This window comes from Theropithecus gelada, chromosome 15, assembly GCF_003255815.1.
Source record: "Theropithecus gelada isolate Dixy chromosome 15, Tgel_1.0, whole genome shotgun sequence".
In the NCBI taxonomy this organism is placed as follows: domain Eukaryota; kingdom Metazoa; phylum Chordata; class Mammalia; order Primates; family Cercopithecidae; genus Theropithecus; species Theropithecus gelada.
Genome location: NC_037683.1, coordinates 109,027,657 through 109,047,592, shown reverse-complemented (window position 1 = coordinate 109,047,592; position 19,936 = coordinate 109,027,657). Strand labels below are relative to the sequence as shown.

Genomic DNA, 19,936 nt, shown 5'->3' with positions numbered 1-19,936 from the left:
CTCACACTTGTAATCCCAACACTTTGGGAGGCTGAGGAGGGTGGATCACGAGGTTAGGAGTTCAAGACCAGCCTGGCCAAGATGGTGAAACCCTGTCTCTACTAAAAATACACCAGGTGTGGTGGCATGTGCCTGCAATCCCAGCTACTCGGGAGCCTGAGGCAGAGAACTGCTTAAACCGGGGAGGCAGAGGTTGCAGTGAGCTGAGATCATGCCACTGCACTCCAGCCTGGGAGACAGAGTCTCATTAAAAAAAAAAAAAAATTTAGGTTTGTCCTTCCAAATTGTTTATCAAATTGTGGTAGATTCAGGAGTTGGGTTACACACAGTAACTGGGCAGCTGATAAAAATCTGTATTTTTATAACCAGAAGAGCCAGGAAGTCAGCTTTCTGCTAGCATCTTTCTCCTAATACACCATTGGCACATGAAGCTATTATTTCAGAGCTCAATTATATTTCCTGACTACACAAAAAGTCAATGCATTAAGAAAAGGCCCCCCTTTATATACGAATTAAAGTTTATTTTAAACGGTTTTGTACATCTTTTTAAAAAATGAAAATTCAAAAGTCTTAGAATTAAGCAGTGAGTCTTTGATATCATAAAGCTGTGTATAACAGTAATTAAAATACTGGTAACATTTTACCCTCGTAAAAATGTCACAGAATTCAAATCTCAACTTGGATCCTCAATGATTCAAGTGGTTTATCTTACACAATAAGCATTTGGTCAGTTTCAAGATAAAATTCCCCCAGACATGCTGTCCTTACGTCCTTCCTCCTCACCATCCATCAGCTCACACAGTGGGGTAGCTGGCCGCTGTGGCGATTCCACAGTGGTTGTCCTTGTCTTTGGCTATTTTTACATAGCCATTCGAGCCCCATTCTGGACCCCAGCTGAAAGAGGAGCAGGTTTTCCATTTTATACAAAGAATCAAGGGAAAATTGGCTCCATTAATAATAATAGCTAATACTTAAACAGTGCTTTCCATGTGTCAGGCACTATTCTAAGTGCTGTTAATACCCATTTATAAATGTCTGGAGGCCAGAGGCGGTGGCTCACGCCTGTAATCCCAGCACTTTGGGAGGCTGAGGCGGGTGGATCACCTGAGGTTTCAGGAGTTCGAGACCAGCTTGATCAACATGGTGAAACCCCGCCTCTACTAAACTTAAAAAAAAAAGTTAACTGGGCATGTAACCCAGCTACTTGGGAGGCTGAGGCAGGAGAATCATCATTTGAACCCAGGAGACAGAGGTTCCAGTGAGCCAAGATTGTACCACTGCACTTCAGCCTAGGCAAGAAGAGCAAAACTCCATCTCAAAAGAAAAAACAAACAAACAAAATCCCACAAAAATTAGCCAGATGTGGTGGCGCATGCCTGTAGCCCCAGCTACTTGGAAGTCTGAGGCAGGAGAATCACTTGAACCTGGGAGGTGGAGGCTGCAGTGAGCCGAGACTGAACCACTGTACTCTTGCCTGAGTGACAGAGCAAGACTCTATCTCAAAATAAAATAAAATTGGCTGGGCATGGTGGCTCATGTCTGTAATCCCAGTGCTTTGGGAGGCCTAGGTAGGCGGATCACATGAGGTCAGGAGTTCGACAGCAGCCTGGCCTACATGGTGAAACCCTGTCTCTACTAAAAAATACAAAAAAAGTTAGCTGGGTATGGTAGCACACCCTTGTAGTCCCAGCTACTTGGGAGGCTGAGGCAGGAGAATCACTTGAACCCAGGAGGTGGAGGCTGCAGTGAGCTGAGATTGTGCCACTGCACTCCAGCCTGGGTGACAGAGTGAGACTCTGTCTCAAAAAATAAATGAATGAATGAATGTATTGATTCTTGTGGGTCCTTAACTTTTTAAGAACACTGAGGCAGAACTGGAATTCCACTGCAGCAGTGTGTCTCCACATGCTACCTTATATCACATCTCAAGTAAAGAATGCTAATTGTGAGAAAATGGATTCTGACAACCTGCAAAGCCTGAGAGCTAGGGAGTGAAATTTGATGACAAGGCATCCAATGACAACAGAAGGACGCACACAGACCACTGGACTCCCAGATGATGTTTTAGACTCAACAAAGAACCAGCGAAGGCAGATGTTTCTGCTTACTATTCCTTGTTGAAAAATTAGAGACAGAAAAAAGCAATCAGCTCTCAAACCTACAGGTCCACAATCCTTCGTCTGAAACCCTTGGGGCCTAATGTGTTTCGGAATTTAAAAATTTTCAAAACTTAGTAATAAAATATGACAAACACATAGCAGTAACTCCAAAAAGCTTGGTACGGAATCCTCTAATCAAACCTTAGTATTTCTGTTTCACTCTAAGTAGAAGAAAGACTTCTGGAATTTCAAAATTGAGCTTTTGTGAACTTGTATCCAGATACTGATTTGAAACAAAAATTTCCTTCTCAATTTTGAGTTTTGTACCTGTTTTTGACGAGCCAATACTTGTTGTTATCTGAATTTGCTCCTTCAAAGCCGTAGCCAACCACCAGAACACCATGATCCAGGTTTTTGCTGCTGCAGTCTGGTTCAAAATAAATGCCTGGGAGAGTCAAATCAATGCTGGGGTGAGAAGCTCCAAGTGACATGTGACAGTAACCCACCCAACCACCCTCCATAAGGGAGGCATCTCTAAATTCAGTGAAATGTCATAAACAAATGCCAAATAAGGACCCAAACAATACTGGCCAGAAAACAGTAATGGCTGATAAAGGAAAAAAGTCAACCTCAACTCACTAGAAATCAACTAACTTCAACCAAAGTTCAAGATATTTTCTACCTAAGAAAAAGAAAATCCAAAAGATAATACCTATTGTTTACAGCTAAGGTAATTTAGATACTTATCTCTGAGCCCAAATACCAATTAGCATAATCCCTTTCTACTCCTAGGATGTCAGTCTAAAACAACACCAAAATAAACAAACAAAAACTGAAGGGGGTTCTGGGTTCTTTACAGTTTTTTACTAATTACAGTAGTAAAAAGCTTTGAGAAAAAAAGACCCAATAACCGGAAAATAGTTTGGAAAATTAGGTTGTCTCTATACAATTACATAGCCATTTAAAAACATTTATGAGAAGTTTAACATAACTAAGCATTTTCTCATGGCAAATGCAAATATCACCATGTTAAATGCACACTCTCAAAATACTACATTCCTGCAAAGCAGGACTTCATATCAAAGAATCAATCATGGTGATGTTTCCCAATCCTGCCTAACTTTCTGTAATAAAATGACACTTACCTGATTTGTAGAACTGGAAGGACGAATGGCCTGCATCCATAGCAACAGAGATGGGCCCCACAGTTGCCACTGCTTTCATCAGGGCCTTCTCCTTTCCAGCTGGGACCACCACGAAGCCGGTGTCATTAGCAACAGAATTCTCAGGTCTGTACTTACAGATTCCATCCTTTTAAAGTTAAAGGGGGAGAGACTCGATCACTACCATCTACCACCTGGGGAACATTAGTTCTAGAACCAAAACACTCAGCAATTTGCAACCTACGATTTCCAAATTAACACCCTTATAAATCGTCCCATGAAATAAAATGCTATTCGTTGATTTAAAAATGAAAAATTAGTCGATATTTCTTCAATGAGAACCCCCAAGTCAATCTGTCCATAAAAAATTTTCACAATGGATCAAGTTCTATTATATGTAGAATGGTTTGCTTATTCTCCATGTTATGCAGAAGCAAGAACAGCTATGTGTTAACCATCTAATGTTACTTATATGTTAACCATTAGCTGTTGACCATCTAATCGGAGAACTGTGCAAAGGCTAGTAATTTTTTTTTTTTTTTTGAGACGGAGTCTCGCTCTGCCGCCGAGGCTGGAGTGCAGTGGTGCGATTTTGGCTCACTGCAAGCTCCACCTCCCGGGTTCACGCCATTCTCCTGCTTCAGTCTCCCGAGTAGCTGGGACTACAGGCGCCCGCCACCAGGCCCGGCTAATTTTTTTTTTGTATTTTTAGTAGAGATGGGATTTCATCATGTTAGCCAGAGTTGTCTCAATCTCCTGACCTCGTGATTCGCCCAACTCGGCCTCCCAAAGTGCTGGGATTACAGGCATGATTCACCATACCTGGCCAAAGGCCAATAATTTATAATGACAATACTCACAGTTTGCAGATGTAGATTCTACCATATAAAATGTGAATTCTGAAAAAAGTATCTGTTACCTCTGAAAGGGTTTCACCTTCCAAAAGCAGAGCACGAATGATGAGGAGCTCCATTTACCATTGCTACATATGGATAGGATTCCTCAGAGTCCAGGCCTCCGTTCTCCTTGACATACCGGAAGGCGCTATTCATGAAGCCACCATTGCAGCCCTGATTGCCTTGAGGACGCGAACAGTCCACCAGATTCTGCTCGCTCAGTGAGACAAGTTTCCCAGTTTTCCGGAACATCTGTCCTTCAAGAGCACCAGTCGCACTAAAAGCCCAACAAGAACCACATTGTTTCTAAAAAGGGGGAAAAAAAAGCTGTCAATTTACAAGACCAATATAAATACAGTAGCCCATATATTTGAATTATCTGAATATTCTTTTAAAAAAACAAAAACCAAAAAACCCATCACCACACTTTGGGAGGCCGAGGCGGGCAGATCACTTGAGGAGAGCAGTTTGAGACCAGCCTGGCCAACATGGTGAAACCCTGTCTCTACCAAAAATACACAAAAATTAGCTGGGCATGGTGGTGAGCACTTGTAATCCCAGCTACTCAGGAGGCAGAGGCAGAATTGCTTGAACCCAGGAGGCAGAGGTTGCAGTGAGCCGAGATCATGCCATTGCAATCCAGCCTGGGCAACAAAAGCAAAACTCTGTCTCAAAAAAAAAAAACAACACACCAAAAACCAAAATACAAAAAAACCCATCATCATATGTTGTGCCACCATCTACCACAGCAATGACACCAATTCCTTCTTGGCTTTCCAGTGGAGACGGGAGGTCTGAATCTGACACTGTCTCACCTGATTCTTCACTGGCGTCACGTAGCCTTTCTTTCTCCAATCCACAGATTTGGGAAGATCAAGAAACAGAGGCTCACGGAACAGTTTCCCCTTCCTGAGTTTCTGGTTTCGAAAGCAACCCATCACCTGCCTGAATTCTTCATTGGTCTTCAAGGAGAAGTAAATAAAATGTTAAAAGCAAGACTATTTTGGTGAAGAACTGAGGAGAAGCAGCACAGAGTTCAGCAATCCTCGCCACACTCACCATGTCACCAAAAGCATTCATGGCCATTGTGAAGCCATGTTTCCCTTGGCTGTATTCCCCATTGTGCAGTTCAATCATTTTCATATTCTTTTCCCACACTGCTCTCCTCCATCCTTCTTCACTCTAGAGGCAAACATACAGCTGATGGACTTTATGTCTACTTACCCAACCCACGTTCACCCAGCCGATTTCCGGGCAGAAATGAAGAGAAACCATGGCCAGGGATGGCTTGATACATCTCTGGGAGCTGTTCTCCAAGCCGAGACACAATGGAGATATATGCCCATACTGCATCTATAATGGGTGCTGTTAGGTTATCGCCTGGTAAGGTCTGGCCTCTAGAAGCTACTCTCTGGCTATCAACTCCCAACAGCAAGGACCATCTCTCCAGAGTCCCTCTGGAGAGTTTCAGATGTTACCAACCGCGCCATATAATCGTCTATGTGTTGCCTTCCACTGGTACCACTTTGTATCCAAATTTTGGTCAAATTTTGGAACAGCGGAGGCTATTCCCAAGCAAAAGGCAGCCAGGACGAGCGAAAGATTCATGTTTCAAAACCTAGAAAGGGAAAAGAAATGAGTATCAGATTAGACCAATCCTAAAAAGCCATCTTACAGCCCCCGTGGAATAAAAATATTTCAATTATTCTCCCTGGCATTTCCCCAAGGACTGTGGAACAGGCTGAAACAGGCCTACTGGAGGTATTTGATGGGCCCATCAAGATGAAAAGCAGCCTGCGGAGTTGGAGGTGTTGAAACAGCATATGCGATAATTCAGGGTATGAGAAGGGTGTGAAGATACCTGACGGGTGAGAAGCTTAAGGCGAAAACTAGGAAACAGCTGGTCCAGCTTTTGCACCAATTGTACTGAGGTCATCCAGGCAAAACGTCACTAATGAAGACATACCATCCCAAGTAGGTGCAAGCGGATCCCCAAGGAACACCACCTCACACCTTCGTGGCTGATACACAGCAGGAGATGAGCTATGTCTTCCAACCTCTCCTTTTGGAATAAAACCTTTCCGGAATCCCTTTCCAGGAGACACTGGGAAGGAGAGCACCCACTACTCCCGCCGTCCCACACCTGGGTCTCTGCGTCTCGCTCCCCTAAACCCGGGCAGGGTCAGGCAGCTCCCTGGGCTCCGGGGGGCCAGGGCCGCGCCTCCTGCTCTCGCCCTCCGCACGCGCCCGCCGCGCCCCGAGAATGTCTGCGGCGGCGCAGGGAGCGGGGGCTCCGCGGCCGGGATGCCGGGGTGAAGCCGCCCGGTCCGGCTCGGCTTCAGCCCGCAGGGTGACTGACCTGCACCGCCTGGGCCCTCCCAGTGGTCCCGGCGCCTCCCGGGGGTCCCCAACCGCCCTCCCCCGTTCCCCACCTCGAGGCTGGCAGAGCGCTGGGCAGAAGCTCTCACTCTCAGGGGTCGCGCCCGCCTCCTCTCAGTGTCCCTGGGTTCCCTCCTCCAGTCCCCCTTCGCCCTGCCCCTCGGTCTGGCGGGGGGCGCTCACCAGCAGCCGTCGCCGCTGCGCAGGCGCCCTCAGCTCCCAAGCCCCCGGCGAACAACCCTCCGCGGTTCTGGCGCAGGGTCGCCCGACTCGGGATTTAAGTTTCCAGGCGGCCTTCCCCGCCCCCACCGCCTGCCCGCGCTGCGATTGGCTGCGCCGGCCACTGGGCGGGGCCCCGGGCGCTCGGAGCCCGCACGTGACGCAGCCCGGTCCCCACCTGTCTCAGGTCTGGGCGCGCCTACCTCGGTGAACCCGCGCTGCGGGGAGCGGAGCCGGGCGCCCGGGGGCTGCGCGGAGGAGGGGGAGGCGCCTCCCTGAAGGGCTCAGGTCTACCGAGTATCCCAACTTACCGCGCTGAGCAGCCTGAGAGTGGTGGAAATTGCTTTTACTTACCTACTGTCAGATTGTGGGTTACAACGTCTCTTCCTCAGTATTCAAAGTGTGCTGCTTTTGAGATTGAATAACTTTACTTTAAAAATATTTAATATCGGCCGGGCGCGGTGGCTCACGCCTGTAATCCCAGCACTTTGGGAGGCCGAGGCGGGCGGATCACGAGGTCATGAGATCGAGACCATCCTTGCCAACATGGTGAAACCCCGTCTCTATTAAAAATGCAAACATTAGCTGGGCGTAGTGGCGGGCGCCTGTAGTCCCAGCTATTCAGGAGGCTGAGGCAGGAGAATTGCTTGAACTCGGGAGGCGGAGGTTGCAGTGAACTGAGATCGTGCCACTGCACTCCAGCCTGGCCACAGAGTGAAACTCTGTCTCAAAAAGTAAAAAAATAAAATAAAATAAAATATTTAATATCAGGCTTGAGGTGATGCAGTTTGAGGAACTGCTCTTTATGGAGAAATATATGTAGCTAAAGATTTAAGGAAATCATTAATAATTCAGAAACGTTTCTAATTCTTTTTAAAGTTATATAAAACATCCATTATAAAAAATGTTTTAGAAAATAAACGTCCCTTGTCCCCTCTCCATAACCCTTTCCTAGGCATATCTTTTTTTTTTTTTTTTTTTTACAAAAATGAAGTTATAATGCATATTGATTAATAAACTCTTAAAGATTAAATTGAATAATATGCACAGTTTTTACTTGTTAATTTGAAAATTTGTTAAATCAAGTTTAGCCTAAAGCTGCCTCCCTATATTATCTACATTTAGCTTGAAGGTTTGTCTGTATATAGCAAATTGTCACCTAAATGGAGGTGTAAACAGACTGTAGCCTGCTCTTGTGCCCATCCCCGAAGTTCTGTGAATCAAAGAGGTTCAATTGTTCAAACCATGTTCAAATAAGGCAAACATGAAGCTGTAACCAGTCCTGCAGTTTCTGTGCCTCACTTGCCCTTTTCTGTCTATAAATCTTCCCCCATGTGGCTGCACTGGAGTCTCTCTCAGCCTAGTCTGGCACCAGAGGCTGCCAGATTCACGAATCGTTCTTTGCTCAATTAAATTCTCTTAAATTTAATTTGGCTATGGATTTTCTTTTAGCAAATTAAAAACAAACCAACAACTTCTCAGAAGCACCACCAGGCAAATACGTGCTTTTAAAAATCAATTTATTAATAATTATATGTCCTTCCTTTAAAGAAATAGCAGCTTTTCCCTCTCAAACACAACTAGGGGCCAAAGCTCTCAGGTGGTTATATAAAAAATACAAAAGTATATTGTATTGCAGGCCAAGGTAGGTGGATCTCCTGAGCCCAGGAGTTTGAGACCAGCCTGGGCAACATGGCGAAATCACACCTCTACCAAAAATACAAAACAAACCAACAAAAATTAGCCAGGCATGGTGACGCAGAGCGTGCGCCACTGCACTCCAGCCTGGGATACCTTCTCAAAAACAAAAGCGTGTTGTACTACAAATAGCTGGAGGTTTTTTTTTTCTTTTTTAAAAATTAATCATTGTGTTGAACACAGTCACCATTCACATGTGGAAATAAATGAAGACCACCACATAAGAACACACAGAGGCCATATATTCAGAACTCGCTATGACAAGGGAGATAATTCAAAGACAAGGGAGAAGAAAAGCTTTAGGGGAAAAAGGGGGCAACATCAGATATGTCCTCTTTGCAGAGTGTCATCATGGAGAAGCTGGAGGAGGGATAACTAGAGATGGAGCATCTTATGTGATTTGTTTGTGGAGCATGTTTGGGTTTTCTGGTTTGTCCTGGGTTGGAAGCAGAGGCAAAAATGAGGAAGTTGTCAGTCACTGAGTAAGTCCTGACTGTTCCGAGTGGGTCTCTGCACATATTATGCCTCATTTCTTCCTGGGTCAGAGTTCTATTGCCATATACTGTGGCCATTGTCTATTTGTTTACTCAGTCTATCACAAGAAAGCTAAGTTATTCTAACACGTGGGTTTTACAGTTGCCCTTGGGCCACAGCTCCCTAAGATTGTAGGGTGGAGAAACCTGCCAGGCCATGAAGATCTGTGCCTTAAGCAGTAGCCTGGCAGCAGACGAGTGGCAGGTGCTGCCCTGAAGAATGGCATCCCCTTGGTTTTTTGGAATGTGAGACAAATGTAGTGGAGAAAACATAGACACTTTTCAAACCAAGTGTGCTCAAAATCTAAAATTATACCAGAAATATGTAAAAGCGGAAGAAATATGGGAGAAAGCCAATAAGCAAGAGGGTGGAAGACGTTATTGCTTCAGCTTAGGACACCTCTGTATCTATTCATATCTGTAAAAAAAATGCATTACAGAAATGTGGTATTACTAGCCAGGACAGATATATTTAAATATTTGTTTCTTTCCTTACTCGTCTCTTCCTATTTCTTTGCAAAATAATTTTGATGAGTGATAAATTTTAAAATGGTCACATTTTAGTGAAGCAACCGAGCCTTGGCTATGCTTTTAATAAAATGGAGTTGGCAGAACTTCCTGATTCCTATTTAAAACGCAGTGCCTGTGAAAGTCTATTCTCACGTGCATCTGTGTGGCTTTCTTTTACTCACTATTAAAAGAGGATATAGGCCAGGCATGGTGGCTCACGTCTGTAATTCCAGCACTTTGGGAGGCAGAAGCGGGTGGATTACTTGAGGTCAGGAGTTCGAGACCAGCCTGGTCAACATAGTGAAACCCCATCCCTACTAAAAATACAAAAAACAATTAGCCGGGTGTGGTGGTGCATGCCTGTAGTCCCAGCTACTTGGGAGGCTGAGGCAGGAGAATCGCTTGAACCCGGGAGGCAGAGGTTGCAGTGAGCCGAGATTGTGCCATTGCACTCTAGCCTGGGCAACAGAGTGGGACTCTGTCTTAAAAATAAATAAATAAATAAATACATAAATACATAAATACATAAATACATAAGGATATAATTCTTTACCCAGTCTTTGGAAGTTTTAAACCATAGGGGAACTGGTAAACTTAGTGTGGTGGCATTCAAGACCCTGACATCACTTAATACCTCTCCCCAATATAACCCCCTCCGATTTGTTTAAATTCACTGAGCCAAGAATTACTCGTAAGAAGCATTATCCAGCAAACTGCCCACTTGCAAAATGGTTTATCACCATTGATAATCATACAGCAAACAGCCTGTTTATGATTTGAGGTTCATATGAAACCTCTTATGAAATAACTACTTTTCTGGGTTACTGTAACTGTGCTTTTCCTGTAGAGTTCAACTATCAGCCAATTCATCGAGCACGTAGTAAATCAATCAATGAGAATTCAGCTCTTACTTGCTACCAGTTCTCCTCTTCTGGTGTAGCATGAACATTCACTTCCACATTCTTAGCTTTCCTAACAGCTTTCTGAGGTTCAGCCTTTCCATATTTAAATATGTGGTTCACTATAGTAATTTCAGTTCTACAGCAAATCGAACAGGACAGATATATTTAAATGGAACTATGGTGAAGCATTTTTGTATAGTGGGTAACAAGGAAACCAATTCACAAAAGAAATGGTGGAATTTCTCTCCTCCTCTAAAAGAGTAATCCACAAACTCTCAGCCAAATCTAAAAAATTCTTCAAACCTCAAAAAGTCTTTTCAAGAAACAAGGTGTATTCATTTCCTGTGTCTGCTGTAACAAATCCCCACAAACTTGGTGGCTTGAAACAGGAGTCCTTTATTCAGTCACAATTATGGAGGCCAGAAGTCCTAAATCAGCGTCACTGGACTAAAGACCAGGTGTGATAGGGCTCCCTCCCTTCCTCCCTCCTGAGGTTCTAGGGGAGAATCTGGGCCTTGCCTCTCCCAGCACTGGTGGTTGCTCACATTCCTTGACTTGTGGCCGCATCACTCCAATCTCTATGACTACATTGCCATCTCTTCTGTCTGTGTCTAATCTCCCTCCCATTTCTTCTGTCTGTGTCTAATCTCTCTCCCTCTTATAAAGACACCTGTGATTGCATATAGGGCTCACCCAGGTAACCCAGGATAACCGTTCCATTTCAGAACTCTTCATAGATTCACATTTACAAAGTCTTTGCTGTATAAGCTAATAGCTTCAGGGGCCAGGAATTAAGACCTGTTGTTAGTAGGGGCTATAAACATCCTGCTACACATGGCATAAATAAAAATCAGTTTCTTGACAATGCTGATGAAAACTTTGTGTTTGTTATAACTCGAGGCTGGCCAGGCGTGGTGGCTTGCCTGTAATCCCAACACTTTGGGAGGCTGAGGTGAGCGGATCACTTGAGGTCAGGAGTTTGAGACCAGCCTGGCCAACATGGTGAAAAACCATCTCTACTCAAAACACAAAAATTAGCCAGGCGGGGTGGCGAGTGCCTGTAATCCCAGCTACTCGGGAGGCTGAGGCAGGATAATTGCTTGAACCCCGGAGGCAGAGGTTGCAATGAGCTGAGATCACGCCACTGCACTCCAGCCTGGGCAACAGAGTGAGACTCTGTCTCAAAATAAAAAAAAAATTTTTTAATTAAAAAAAAAGAAAAACTCAAGGCTGGCTTGACTAGACAGTTGGGCCCTACACTCCCTGGGAACTTCCCACACTCTGACTTCTTTGCTCCATCTCAGCCTCAGATCCCTGCCTCAGGTACCTGAATACTGGCAACATTTCCTGCCTTGCGTTTCCCTTGCAAAGCTTGACACAGCCTTTTAAGTTTCAAGACCCTGGCCAGGTGTAGTGAGTGGCTCATGTCTGTAATCCCAGCACTATGGAAGGCGGAGGTGGGAGGATTGCCTGAGGTCAGGAGTTTGAGACCAGCCTGAGGAACACAGGGAGAACTTGTCTCTACAAAAAATAAATAAAAATAGCCAAGCATGGCAGTGCATTTCTGTAGTCCTACCAACTCAGGAGGCTGAAGTGGGAGGCTGGCTTGAGCCCAGGAGGTTGAGGGTGCAGTGAGCTATGATTGTACCACTGTACTCCAGCCTGGGCAACAGAGGGAGACCCTGTCTCAAAAAACAAAAAAGTTTCAAGATCCCCACACAGCAGCTTTTACCACCCCTCCTTACTCTTCACAACCAGCTGTCCCATGGTCTCTGCGTAAAAAAGCATTGCTCACCCACCCTTTTCCTGAGATACTTCTGGTTTCAGCTTTGAGCATCTCCTTGTTGCAATATCTTGCATTAATAAAGCCTTTCCTTACTGATGTAGGAACTTGCTTTTTTTCCCCTTGACACCTTGCGTCACTTTAGTGAGTGGTGAAGACGGAGAAGGCTCTGTGCTGTGAGAGGCTCGGCCTGCAGATGCACCTGTCCTGGGGTTGCTCCAGAGGAAGAGTGTCTCTGTCTGTGACTTCCTGGGTTTCCAATAGCCAAGGAACTCCTAGGCATGGGCACTGTTCTGAGTATTTCACACGTGCTCCTGAGGTCATCTTCCCAACAACCCTATGATGCTGCTTCTCAAACTCCAGCTTTATCAGAATCACCTGGAGGCTCCTGAAAGCTCAGGTTGCTGAATATAACCCCAGTTTCTGATTCAGTAGGTCTGGGACAGGGTTCCAGAATTTGCTTTCTAAAAACTTCCCAAGGTGGGCCGGGCGCAGTGACTCATGCCTGTAATCCCGGCACTTTGGGAGCCTGAGGCGGGCGGATCACGAGGTCAGGAGCTCCAGACCAGCCTGGCCAACATGGCAAAACCCTGTCTCTACTAAACACACAAAAATTAGCTGGTGTGGTGGTGCACGCCTGTAATCCCAGCTGCTCAGGAGGCTGAGGCAGGAGAATTGTTTGAACCCAGGAGGCGGAGGTTGCAGTGAGCCGAGATCACGCCGCTGCACTCGAGCCTGGGTGACAGAGCAAGACTCCGTCCCCTGCCCTACCCCAAACAACAACAACAATAACAACCCACACAAAAAACAAACAAAAAAATAAAACTTCACAAGGGATACAGGGGAACTCACTTTGAAAACCACTGCCCTAGGTGATGGGGGCTCTTCTACGCCCCATTTTACAGATGAGGGTGGTCAGGGCGGTGGGAGGTACAGAATCAAGGGTGGGGACAGGCTCTTTTCTAAAGTGAATAAATAACTTAAATGCACGTTAGGCCAGCAGGGCTTAGAAAAGGAAGCTGAGCTTTTGGGCTCTTGCCTGGTCCCTCCCCCAGTGCCCATCACTTGCTTGGCAAACTGCACTCTGGGAGCCAGAGGGTACTAGGAGAACTGGAATGTGAGCACCAAGGCCGTGCAGATAAAGCCCCGAGGCTCTCCAGGGCAGTCTCTCCACTTCAGTGTGAATGAGGCTCAGCTGGATTCACACTGAAAGGAATAAAAGACAGGTGAGTCACGCAGCAGGCAGGTTGCCCGGGCAGGGCTGGGCCTCCACACCTTCCTACCCCACCAGCTTCCAGGAGGGCGTTTTGCCCGGTGCTTCGTGGGTGCTTTTGTGCTTGATCATTTCTAGGAGACAAAGGCTCTGGCTCTTACCTGTGCTAATTAAATGTCAGATTTTAAGCCTGGCTCCGGTGATAATACGTCAGTGACTCATGGTTCTGAGAAGCCCAGGTATTATAAAAAGTGAGGTCTATTCATTCACCAATTTTAAAAACAAACACATAAAATATTCTTTTAAAAGAATTTGAGACCACAGAAAGGAAATAGAACCAGATAATCAACCCTCCCTGGTTATCTGTATGATCAGCTTAAAAATCAAAACAGGGAAATCCTCTCCATATAAGCTCGAAAGTTTTTCTGAGCTATAAACTCTGCACTGGTGGTTTTACTTGTTTTATGTTCCTTGTTTTCTCCTTCCCACCTCCCCACACCAGAGGCTGCTCCCCCCTTGTTTTGGTTTTCTTGTCCTCAAATCAGACCCACAGCTATGGTCCCAAGCACTTCTAAACTTCATCCTCAAATCCAGAGGATCCACTGAGGACCCAGATTCTCCTTAGGAGAACTAGCCCACCCTCTGCAAAAGGAATCTGATCGTTTTTTGATCATTGCTAAGATATAAAGAGGAAACAACATGTAACAGTTCAGTATAAAACTCACAGTTCTGATCCGAGGAGGAGCAATTGCTTTATTGATAGATTGATTGAGATGGAGTCTGACTCTGTCGCCCAGGGTGGAGTGCAGTGGCGCGATCTCGGTTCACTGCAACCTCTGCCTCCTGGGTTCAAGCGATTCTCCTGCCTCAGCCTCCAGAAAAGCTGAGATTACAGGTGCCTGGCACCACACCTGGCTAATTTTTTTGTATTTTTAGTGAAGACGGGGTTTCACCGTGTTGGTCAAGCTGGTCTCGAATTCCTGACTTCAGGTGATTCGCCCACCTTGGCCTCCCAAAGTGCTGGGATTACAGGTGTGAGCCACTGTGCCAGGCCTCAATTGCTTCTTTTAAATGCATATTCTGTTCATAAGATCCTCTGTCCAGTTGCTTACCTCCCACTCTAGGAGGAGGAGTCGGGCGCTGGCAGAAGGCACAGATCTCCCATGTTCGCAATCACACTCCACAGTGAATTGGCAAGGCTTGGAGTCGGATGGTTCTGCCTGTATTCCCTCGGCCAGCACCTCCGGTTTGCTATCAATGGAGCAAGGACCATACAAGCTGACCTTTCCCAGGCTAATTAGCCTCTACACTGGGGATATGGCCTGAGTGTCCTCTCAATCCACCCACACCTCTGCACAGCACCCTTCTCCTCATGCACACTTCCCCAGCTTCTAAATTTCCATGTGCTCTGTATAGAAAGTTGCTGATACGCAACATTCATGAGTTAGCCTCCAGTGATGGTTGCATGGCTCTGAGGACACTAAGATAAATTTGACCAAGAAAAATTAGAGAGTGGTAAAAAAGAGTTTTTCTCCAAGTTCAAAGGGAGAAATGGAACAAAATGATAATTTGAATGATATAAGGAAAGTGTTTTAGTTATACCAGGAAGGCAAGCAAAACTAAGTTGCATATTCTTTCTCCTTAACCAGGTGAATTGAGGACAAAGACTTTGTTTTATAGACCTGGGGACCCCAGTGTATGATAGATGCCCAGTAAATAGCATCGCAGAATGGCAATTTTTAGGCTAAGAGAGGAGTTGTTGCTAATTTGGCTACAACTTTATGGAACCTGGCACATGACCTAGAGCTCAGTGGGTCTCAGGTGGACTTGGGGAACTTCTTCTGCCCCTACAACACGCAAATCCTAGACCCTCCTTGCTGTCCTTTAGATGGTTAGAAATGCCTCCGGGAGCTTAGAAGTCTCTGTTTCTTTTTCTTTTTCTTTTTCTTTTTTGGACAGAGTTTCTTGTTGCCCAGGCTAGAGTGCAATGACACAATCTCGGCTCACTGCGACCTCTGCCTCCCATGTTCAAGCAATTCTCCTCCTGCCTCAGCCTCCCAAGTAGCTGGGATTACAGGTGCCCTCCACCATACCCAGCTTATTTTTGTATTTTTAGTAGAGGTGGGGTTTTACCATATTGTCCAGGCTGGTCTTGAACTCCTGACCTCAGGTGATCTGCCTGCCTCGGCCTCCCAAATTGCTAGGATTACAAGCGTGAGCCATGCATCAGGCCGATGTCCTCTGTTTCTTAGAGAGTCCCCACAACCAGGAGTCAGCCAGTATCTTCTGCAAGCGTCCTGCACGGCCTCACCCCCCATCCTCAGGAATATGCTACAACTCATCCCCCATCCTCAGGAATATGCTAGAACTCACCCCCCATCCTCAGGAATATGCTAGAACTCACCCCCCCATCCTCAGGAATATGCTAAAACTCACCTCCCCATCCTCAGGAATATGCTAGAACTCACCCCTCATCCTCAGGAATATGCTAGAACTCACCCCCCATCCTCAGGAATGCTAGAACTCACCCCCCCATCCTCAGGAATATGCTAGAACTCACCCCCCATCCTCAGGAATATGCTAGAACTCACCCCCCATCCTCAGGAATATGCTAGAACTCACCCCCCCACCCCCAGGAATATGCTAAAACTCACCTCCCCATCCTCAGGAATATGCTAGAACTCACCCCTCATCCTCAGGAATATGCTAGAACTCACCCCCCATCCTCAGGAATGCTAGAACTCACCCCCCCATCCTCAGGAATATGCTAGAACTCACCCCCCATCCTCAGGAATATGCTAGAACTCACCCCCCCATCCTCAGGAATATGCTAGAACTCACCCCCCCATCCTCAGGAATATGCTAGAACTCACCCCCCATCCTCAGGAATGCTAGAACTCACCCCCCATCCTCAGGAATATGCTAGAACTCACCTCCCATCCTCAGGAATATGCTAGAACTCACCCCCCCCATCCTCAGGAATATGCTAGAACTCACCACCCCATCCTCAGGAATATGCTAGAACTCACCTCCCCATCCTCAGGAATATGCTAGAACTCACCACCCCATCCTCAGGAATATGCTGGAACTCACCTCCCCATCCTCAGGAATATGCTAGAACTCACCTCCCCATCCTCAGGAATATACTAGAACTCACCCCCCCATCCTCAGGAATATGCTAGAACTCACCACCCCATCCTCAGGAATGCTAGAACTCACCCCTCATCCTCAGGAATATGCTAGAACTCTGCCAGAGTCCACAAGGCCAATGCAAGAGGCCCATAGAGGTGACTTCTCAGGATGAACAGCCAGGTGGCCCCCACTCCTGCCTGATCCCAGTAGTTTTCACCCAGGGAGGTGTGAATCTCTTCTGCTGCTCCTACCCCAGAGCGTCCTGGAGGGATATTGAGAAGAAAACAGTTTGGGACGCTGAAGTTAATGGTACAAATGAGCACAGAGGCTACTTAAGGAAAGACACTTCTTAACCTAGTGTCTGATCTAGAGACATGCAAGAATATGCAGCATAACAAATCCATTTGAGATAATAATGTTCCATGTCCCCTAGGATCTAGGAAACCCTGGGGCATTACACCCTAGACAACAGAGATAGAAGCTTTGTACCCAACAGGCAACAAAGCCTTTCTGTGAGCGCAAAGGGGAGTTACCATCTGAAAATGGATATTTGGTTATTTGGCCCAACTGACGAAGGAGAAGAAAATTGGGGACTTGTGTGATCTTTCATTTGATTTTATACTTTTGTTTTTTTCTTTTGGATTGGAGAAGCACTGAAAAATAAATCATGAATGCTATCCCTTCTTTCTATTTATTATTTTGATTGTGGTAATAAAAGAGTGAGTTGATAAATAAGTGTTTGCTGGAAATACCAAACTTGGATAACCAAACTGACAGAATATCCAAAAGCTTTCATTTTAAAATCTCTCCATGTTACAGCAGACGCACTGAAACAGTGACATCACATTGTACACCTTGAATAGGTACAATCTTTATCAATTAAATATTTTTAAATGAAAACAGCTCAGTGGTTAGTCTGAACCATGTAAAGCAATTAAGCTTCAGGATCTCCTGCAAAGATGAGGCTCGAACCAGGAACTGGGTGCTTTTTGATGCAAACCTGTAATTTTGTGAAATGAAATCAAAAGATAATAATAAAAGTAGTAATAGTAAGTGAAAAAAAAAAGCTCTGTAGACAATGACTAACCAGTAGGAGCAACAATTATCAGTACCCCTTGACCCAAATTATCACTGACTTTGGAATGTAGCTATTTCCAATCCCATTTCTAGCAGGCATAAATTTTGTACAACTGACTTACTTTCTCAGAGCTTTGGTTTCATCCACTACAAAATGTGGACAATATCAACTACCCCATGAGGTAGTGTCAAAAATTAAATGAGAGGCCGGGCATGGTGGCTCACACCTATAATCCCAGCACTTTGGGAGCTCGAGAAAGGTGGATCACCTGAGGTCAGGAGTTCGAGACCAGCCTGGCCAACATGGTGAAACCCTAAAAATACAAAAATTATCCAGGCATAGTGGCACGTGCCTGTAGTCCCAGCTACTCAGGAGGCTGAGGCAGGAGAATTGCTTGAACCCAGCAGGCAGAGGTTGCAGTGAGCTGAGATCGTACCACTGCACTCCAGCCTGGGTGACAGAGCAAGACTCTTGTCTAAATAAATAAATAAATAAAAATTAAGCGAGAGAACACAAGTATTGATATAGTCAGCCCTCTACAGAAATTTCTCCCCTGAAAATTGGCATATCGTTGAGGAGTCACATTCAATCCAAAGGCAGAGTAACTTTTCTGTGAAATCGTTGCCATTGAAATTCTGTATACTGACCATGTTTAGTGCTTTAACCATTCTTGCCCATCTGTGATCCCACTTTGATACTATGAAATATATATTTGGTTTCGACCTGTTTCCTGACACACGACTCCTAAAATCCTTAGAAACACCAAAATGGTGTCTTTCTGTTTGCTAATGATTGACTGGTGGCTGGCAGCCCTTCAGTAGCTTCAGGATGGGGCTTGTCACAGGAAAGAGCAAGGCAAGATTAGAGGGGTAGGACTTGCAGCCTCACCCCCGCAAACCTCTAGGGAGGGGAGAGGGACTGACGGTTCAGTTGATCACCAGTGGTTTAATCAATCATGCCAACATAATGAGGCCTCCATAAAAACCCAAAAAGGACAGGATTCAGAGAACTTCCAGAGAGCTGAACACATGAAGGTTCCTGGTGGGTAATGCGTGGAAAAGGCATGGAAACTCTGCACCTCTTCTCCCGTACATTGGCCTGCGCGTCTCTTCAACTGGATCCTTTATAATAACCCAGTAAATGTAGGTAAGTTTTCCTGAGTTCTGTGAGCCACTCTAGTAAATTAATCAAACCCAAAGAGGACATCATGGGAACCTGTACTTGAAGTCAGCTGGGCAGAGGTTCCAGAGGCCGAGCTTTTGACTGGGTTCAGGGATGGGGGTTTGGTCTTGGAGACTGAGCCCTCAACCTGTGGGATCTGATGTGGTCTCCAGGTAGATTGTGTCAGAATTAAATTGAAGGGCACCCTGCTGGTGTCCACTGCAAAACTGATTGCTCATTTGCTTGTGGGACCACCTGTTTAGTCACAGAAGTCTTCTGTGTTGATTGTTTTGGTGTGAAAGCAGAGGAAAACACAGTTTGAGTTTTTCCACTTTCACATTTGGTGTCAGAGGAGTGGGATTTGTTAGAACGGCTCCGGCTCACAGCAACACATAGTTTGGTGAAAGATAGGATGCAAGGGTAGGGACAAGACCAGAATCCTTTGATTCCTGGGTTGCCACGTGGTCATGCATGGTGTGGAGCTGTTGAGTTACTAAAGGTAAAAGTTACGGGTGTAAGAATTAACGGAAAAAAAAAAAGAATTAACAAAAGAGGAAAGAAATACGAAAGGTGGCTCGATAGTCAATGACAGGTTTATTTTAGAGAAAATAAACCTGAGAGGGGATTCTGGCTGAGTTAGGTCAGAGGGGTCAGAGGCCCTTTTTTTTTGTTAGATGGAGTCTTGCTCTTCCTCAGGCTGGAGTGCAATGGCATGATCTTGGCTCACGGCAACTTTTGCCTCCCAGGTTCATGGGATTCTCCCTGCCTCAGCCTCCCAGGTAACTGAGATTACAGGCACCCACCATCACACCTGGCTAATTTTTGTATTTTTAGTAGAGACGGGGTTTCACCATGTTGGCCAGGCCGGTCTCAAACTCCTGATCTCAGATGATCCTCCTGCCTCAGCCTCCCAAAGTGCTGGGATTATAGGCGTGAGCCACAGTACCTGGCCCCTACTCTCTTACAGACTAAGAGTTTGTTTTTAAGGATTCAGGGTGGGAGAGTTTATCAGAGGCTTGGGCTGCTTCTGTGTCTCTTTGTTGTGCTTATCTGGGAGGGAAAGTTGTGTGTCTGTTCCCATACATCTTCCTGCAGCCGTATCCCCCGAATCTGCTTTTAGCTTTCCTATCTAAGTGTCCCTGAAAGGAAAGGAACGTGCTTATTAAGAAC

General features: G+C 45.6%; 1 protein-coding gene across 2 annotated transcripts; it reads right to left on the bottom strand.

The window, feature by feature from the left end:
- Nucleotides 1-500: 500 nt before the first annotated feature.
- Nucleotides 501-19,561, bottom strand: CTSV (cathepsin V). 2 transcript variants are annotated; one of them, XM_025359495.1, is made up of 11 exons: nucleotides 19,551-19,561; nucleotides 15,265-15,268; nucleotides 14,666-14,673; nucleotides 6,591-6,753; nucleotides 5,641-5,776; nucleotides 5,218-5,340; nucleotides 4,974-5,120; nucleotides 4,240-4,464; nucleotides 3,245-3,410; nucleotides 2,427-2,544; nucleotides 501-894 (listed from the first exon to the last, which is right to left on the bottom strand). In XM_025359495.1, the coding sequence occupies exons 5-11, from the start codon at nucleotides 5,764-5,766 to the stop codon at nucleotides 795-797; spliced, it is 1,005 nt and encodes a 334-aa protein (XP_025215280.1). In that variant the 5' UTR covers nucleotides 5,767-5,776; nucleotides 6,591-6,753; nucleotides 14,666-14,673; nucleotides 15,265-15,268; nucleotides 19,551-19,561; the 3' UTR covers nucleotides 501-794. The 2 variants fall into 2 exon arrangements, with proteins under 2 accessions (XP_025215280.1, XP_025215279.1); XM_025359494.1 differs by lacking the exons at nucleotides 14,666-14,673; nucleotides 15,265-15,268; nucleotides 19,551-19,561 and having other exon boundaries at nucleotides 6,721-6,960.
- Between the last annotated feature and the right edge of the window lie 375 nt (nucleotides 19,562-19,936).

Excerpts from the sequence above, each read along its gene's own strand:
- CTSV (XM_025359495.1), bottom strand. The coding sequence starts at position 5,766 with ATGAATCTTTCGCTCGTCCTGGCTGCCTTTTGCTTGGGAATAGCCTCC. Across the intron at positions 3,411-4,239 it reads CCTATCCATATGTAGCAATG|GATGGAATCTGTAAGTACAG; the intron begins GTAAATGGAGCT and ends TAACTTTAAAAG. Across the intron at positions 2,545-3,244 it reads CTTCCAGTTCTACAAATCAG|GCATTTATTTTGAACCAGAC; the intron begins GTAAGTGTCATT and ends TGACTCTCCCAG.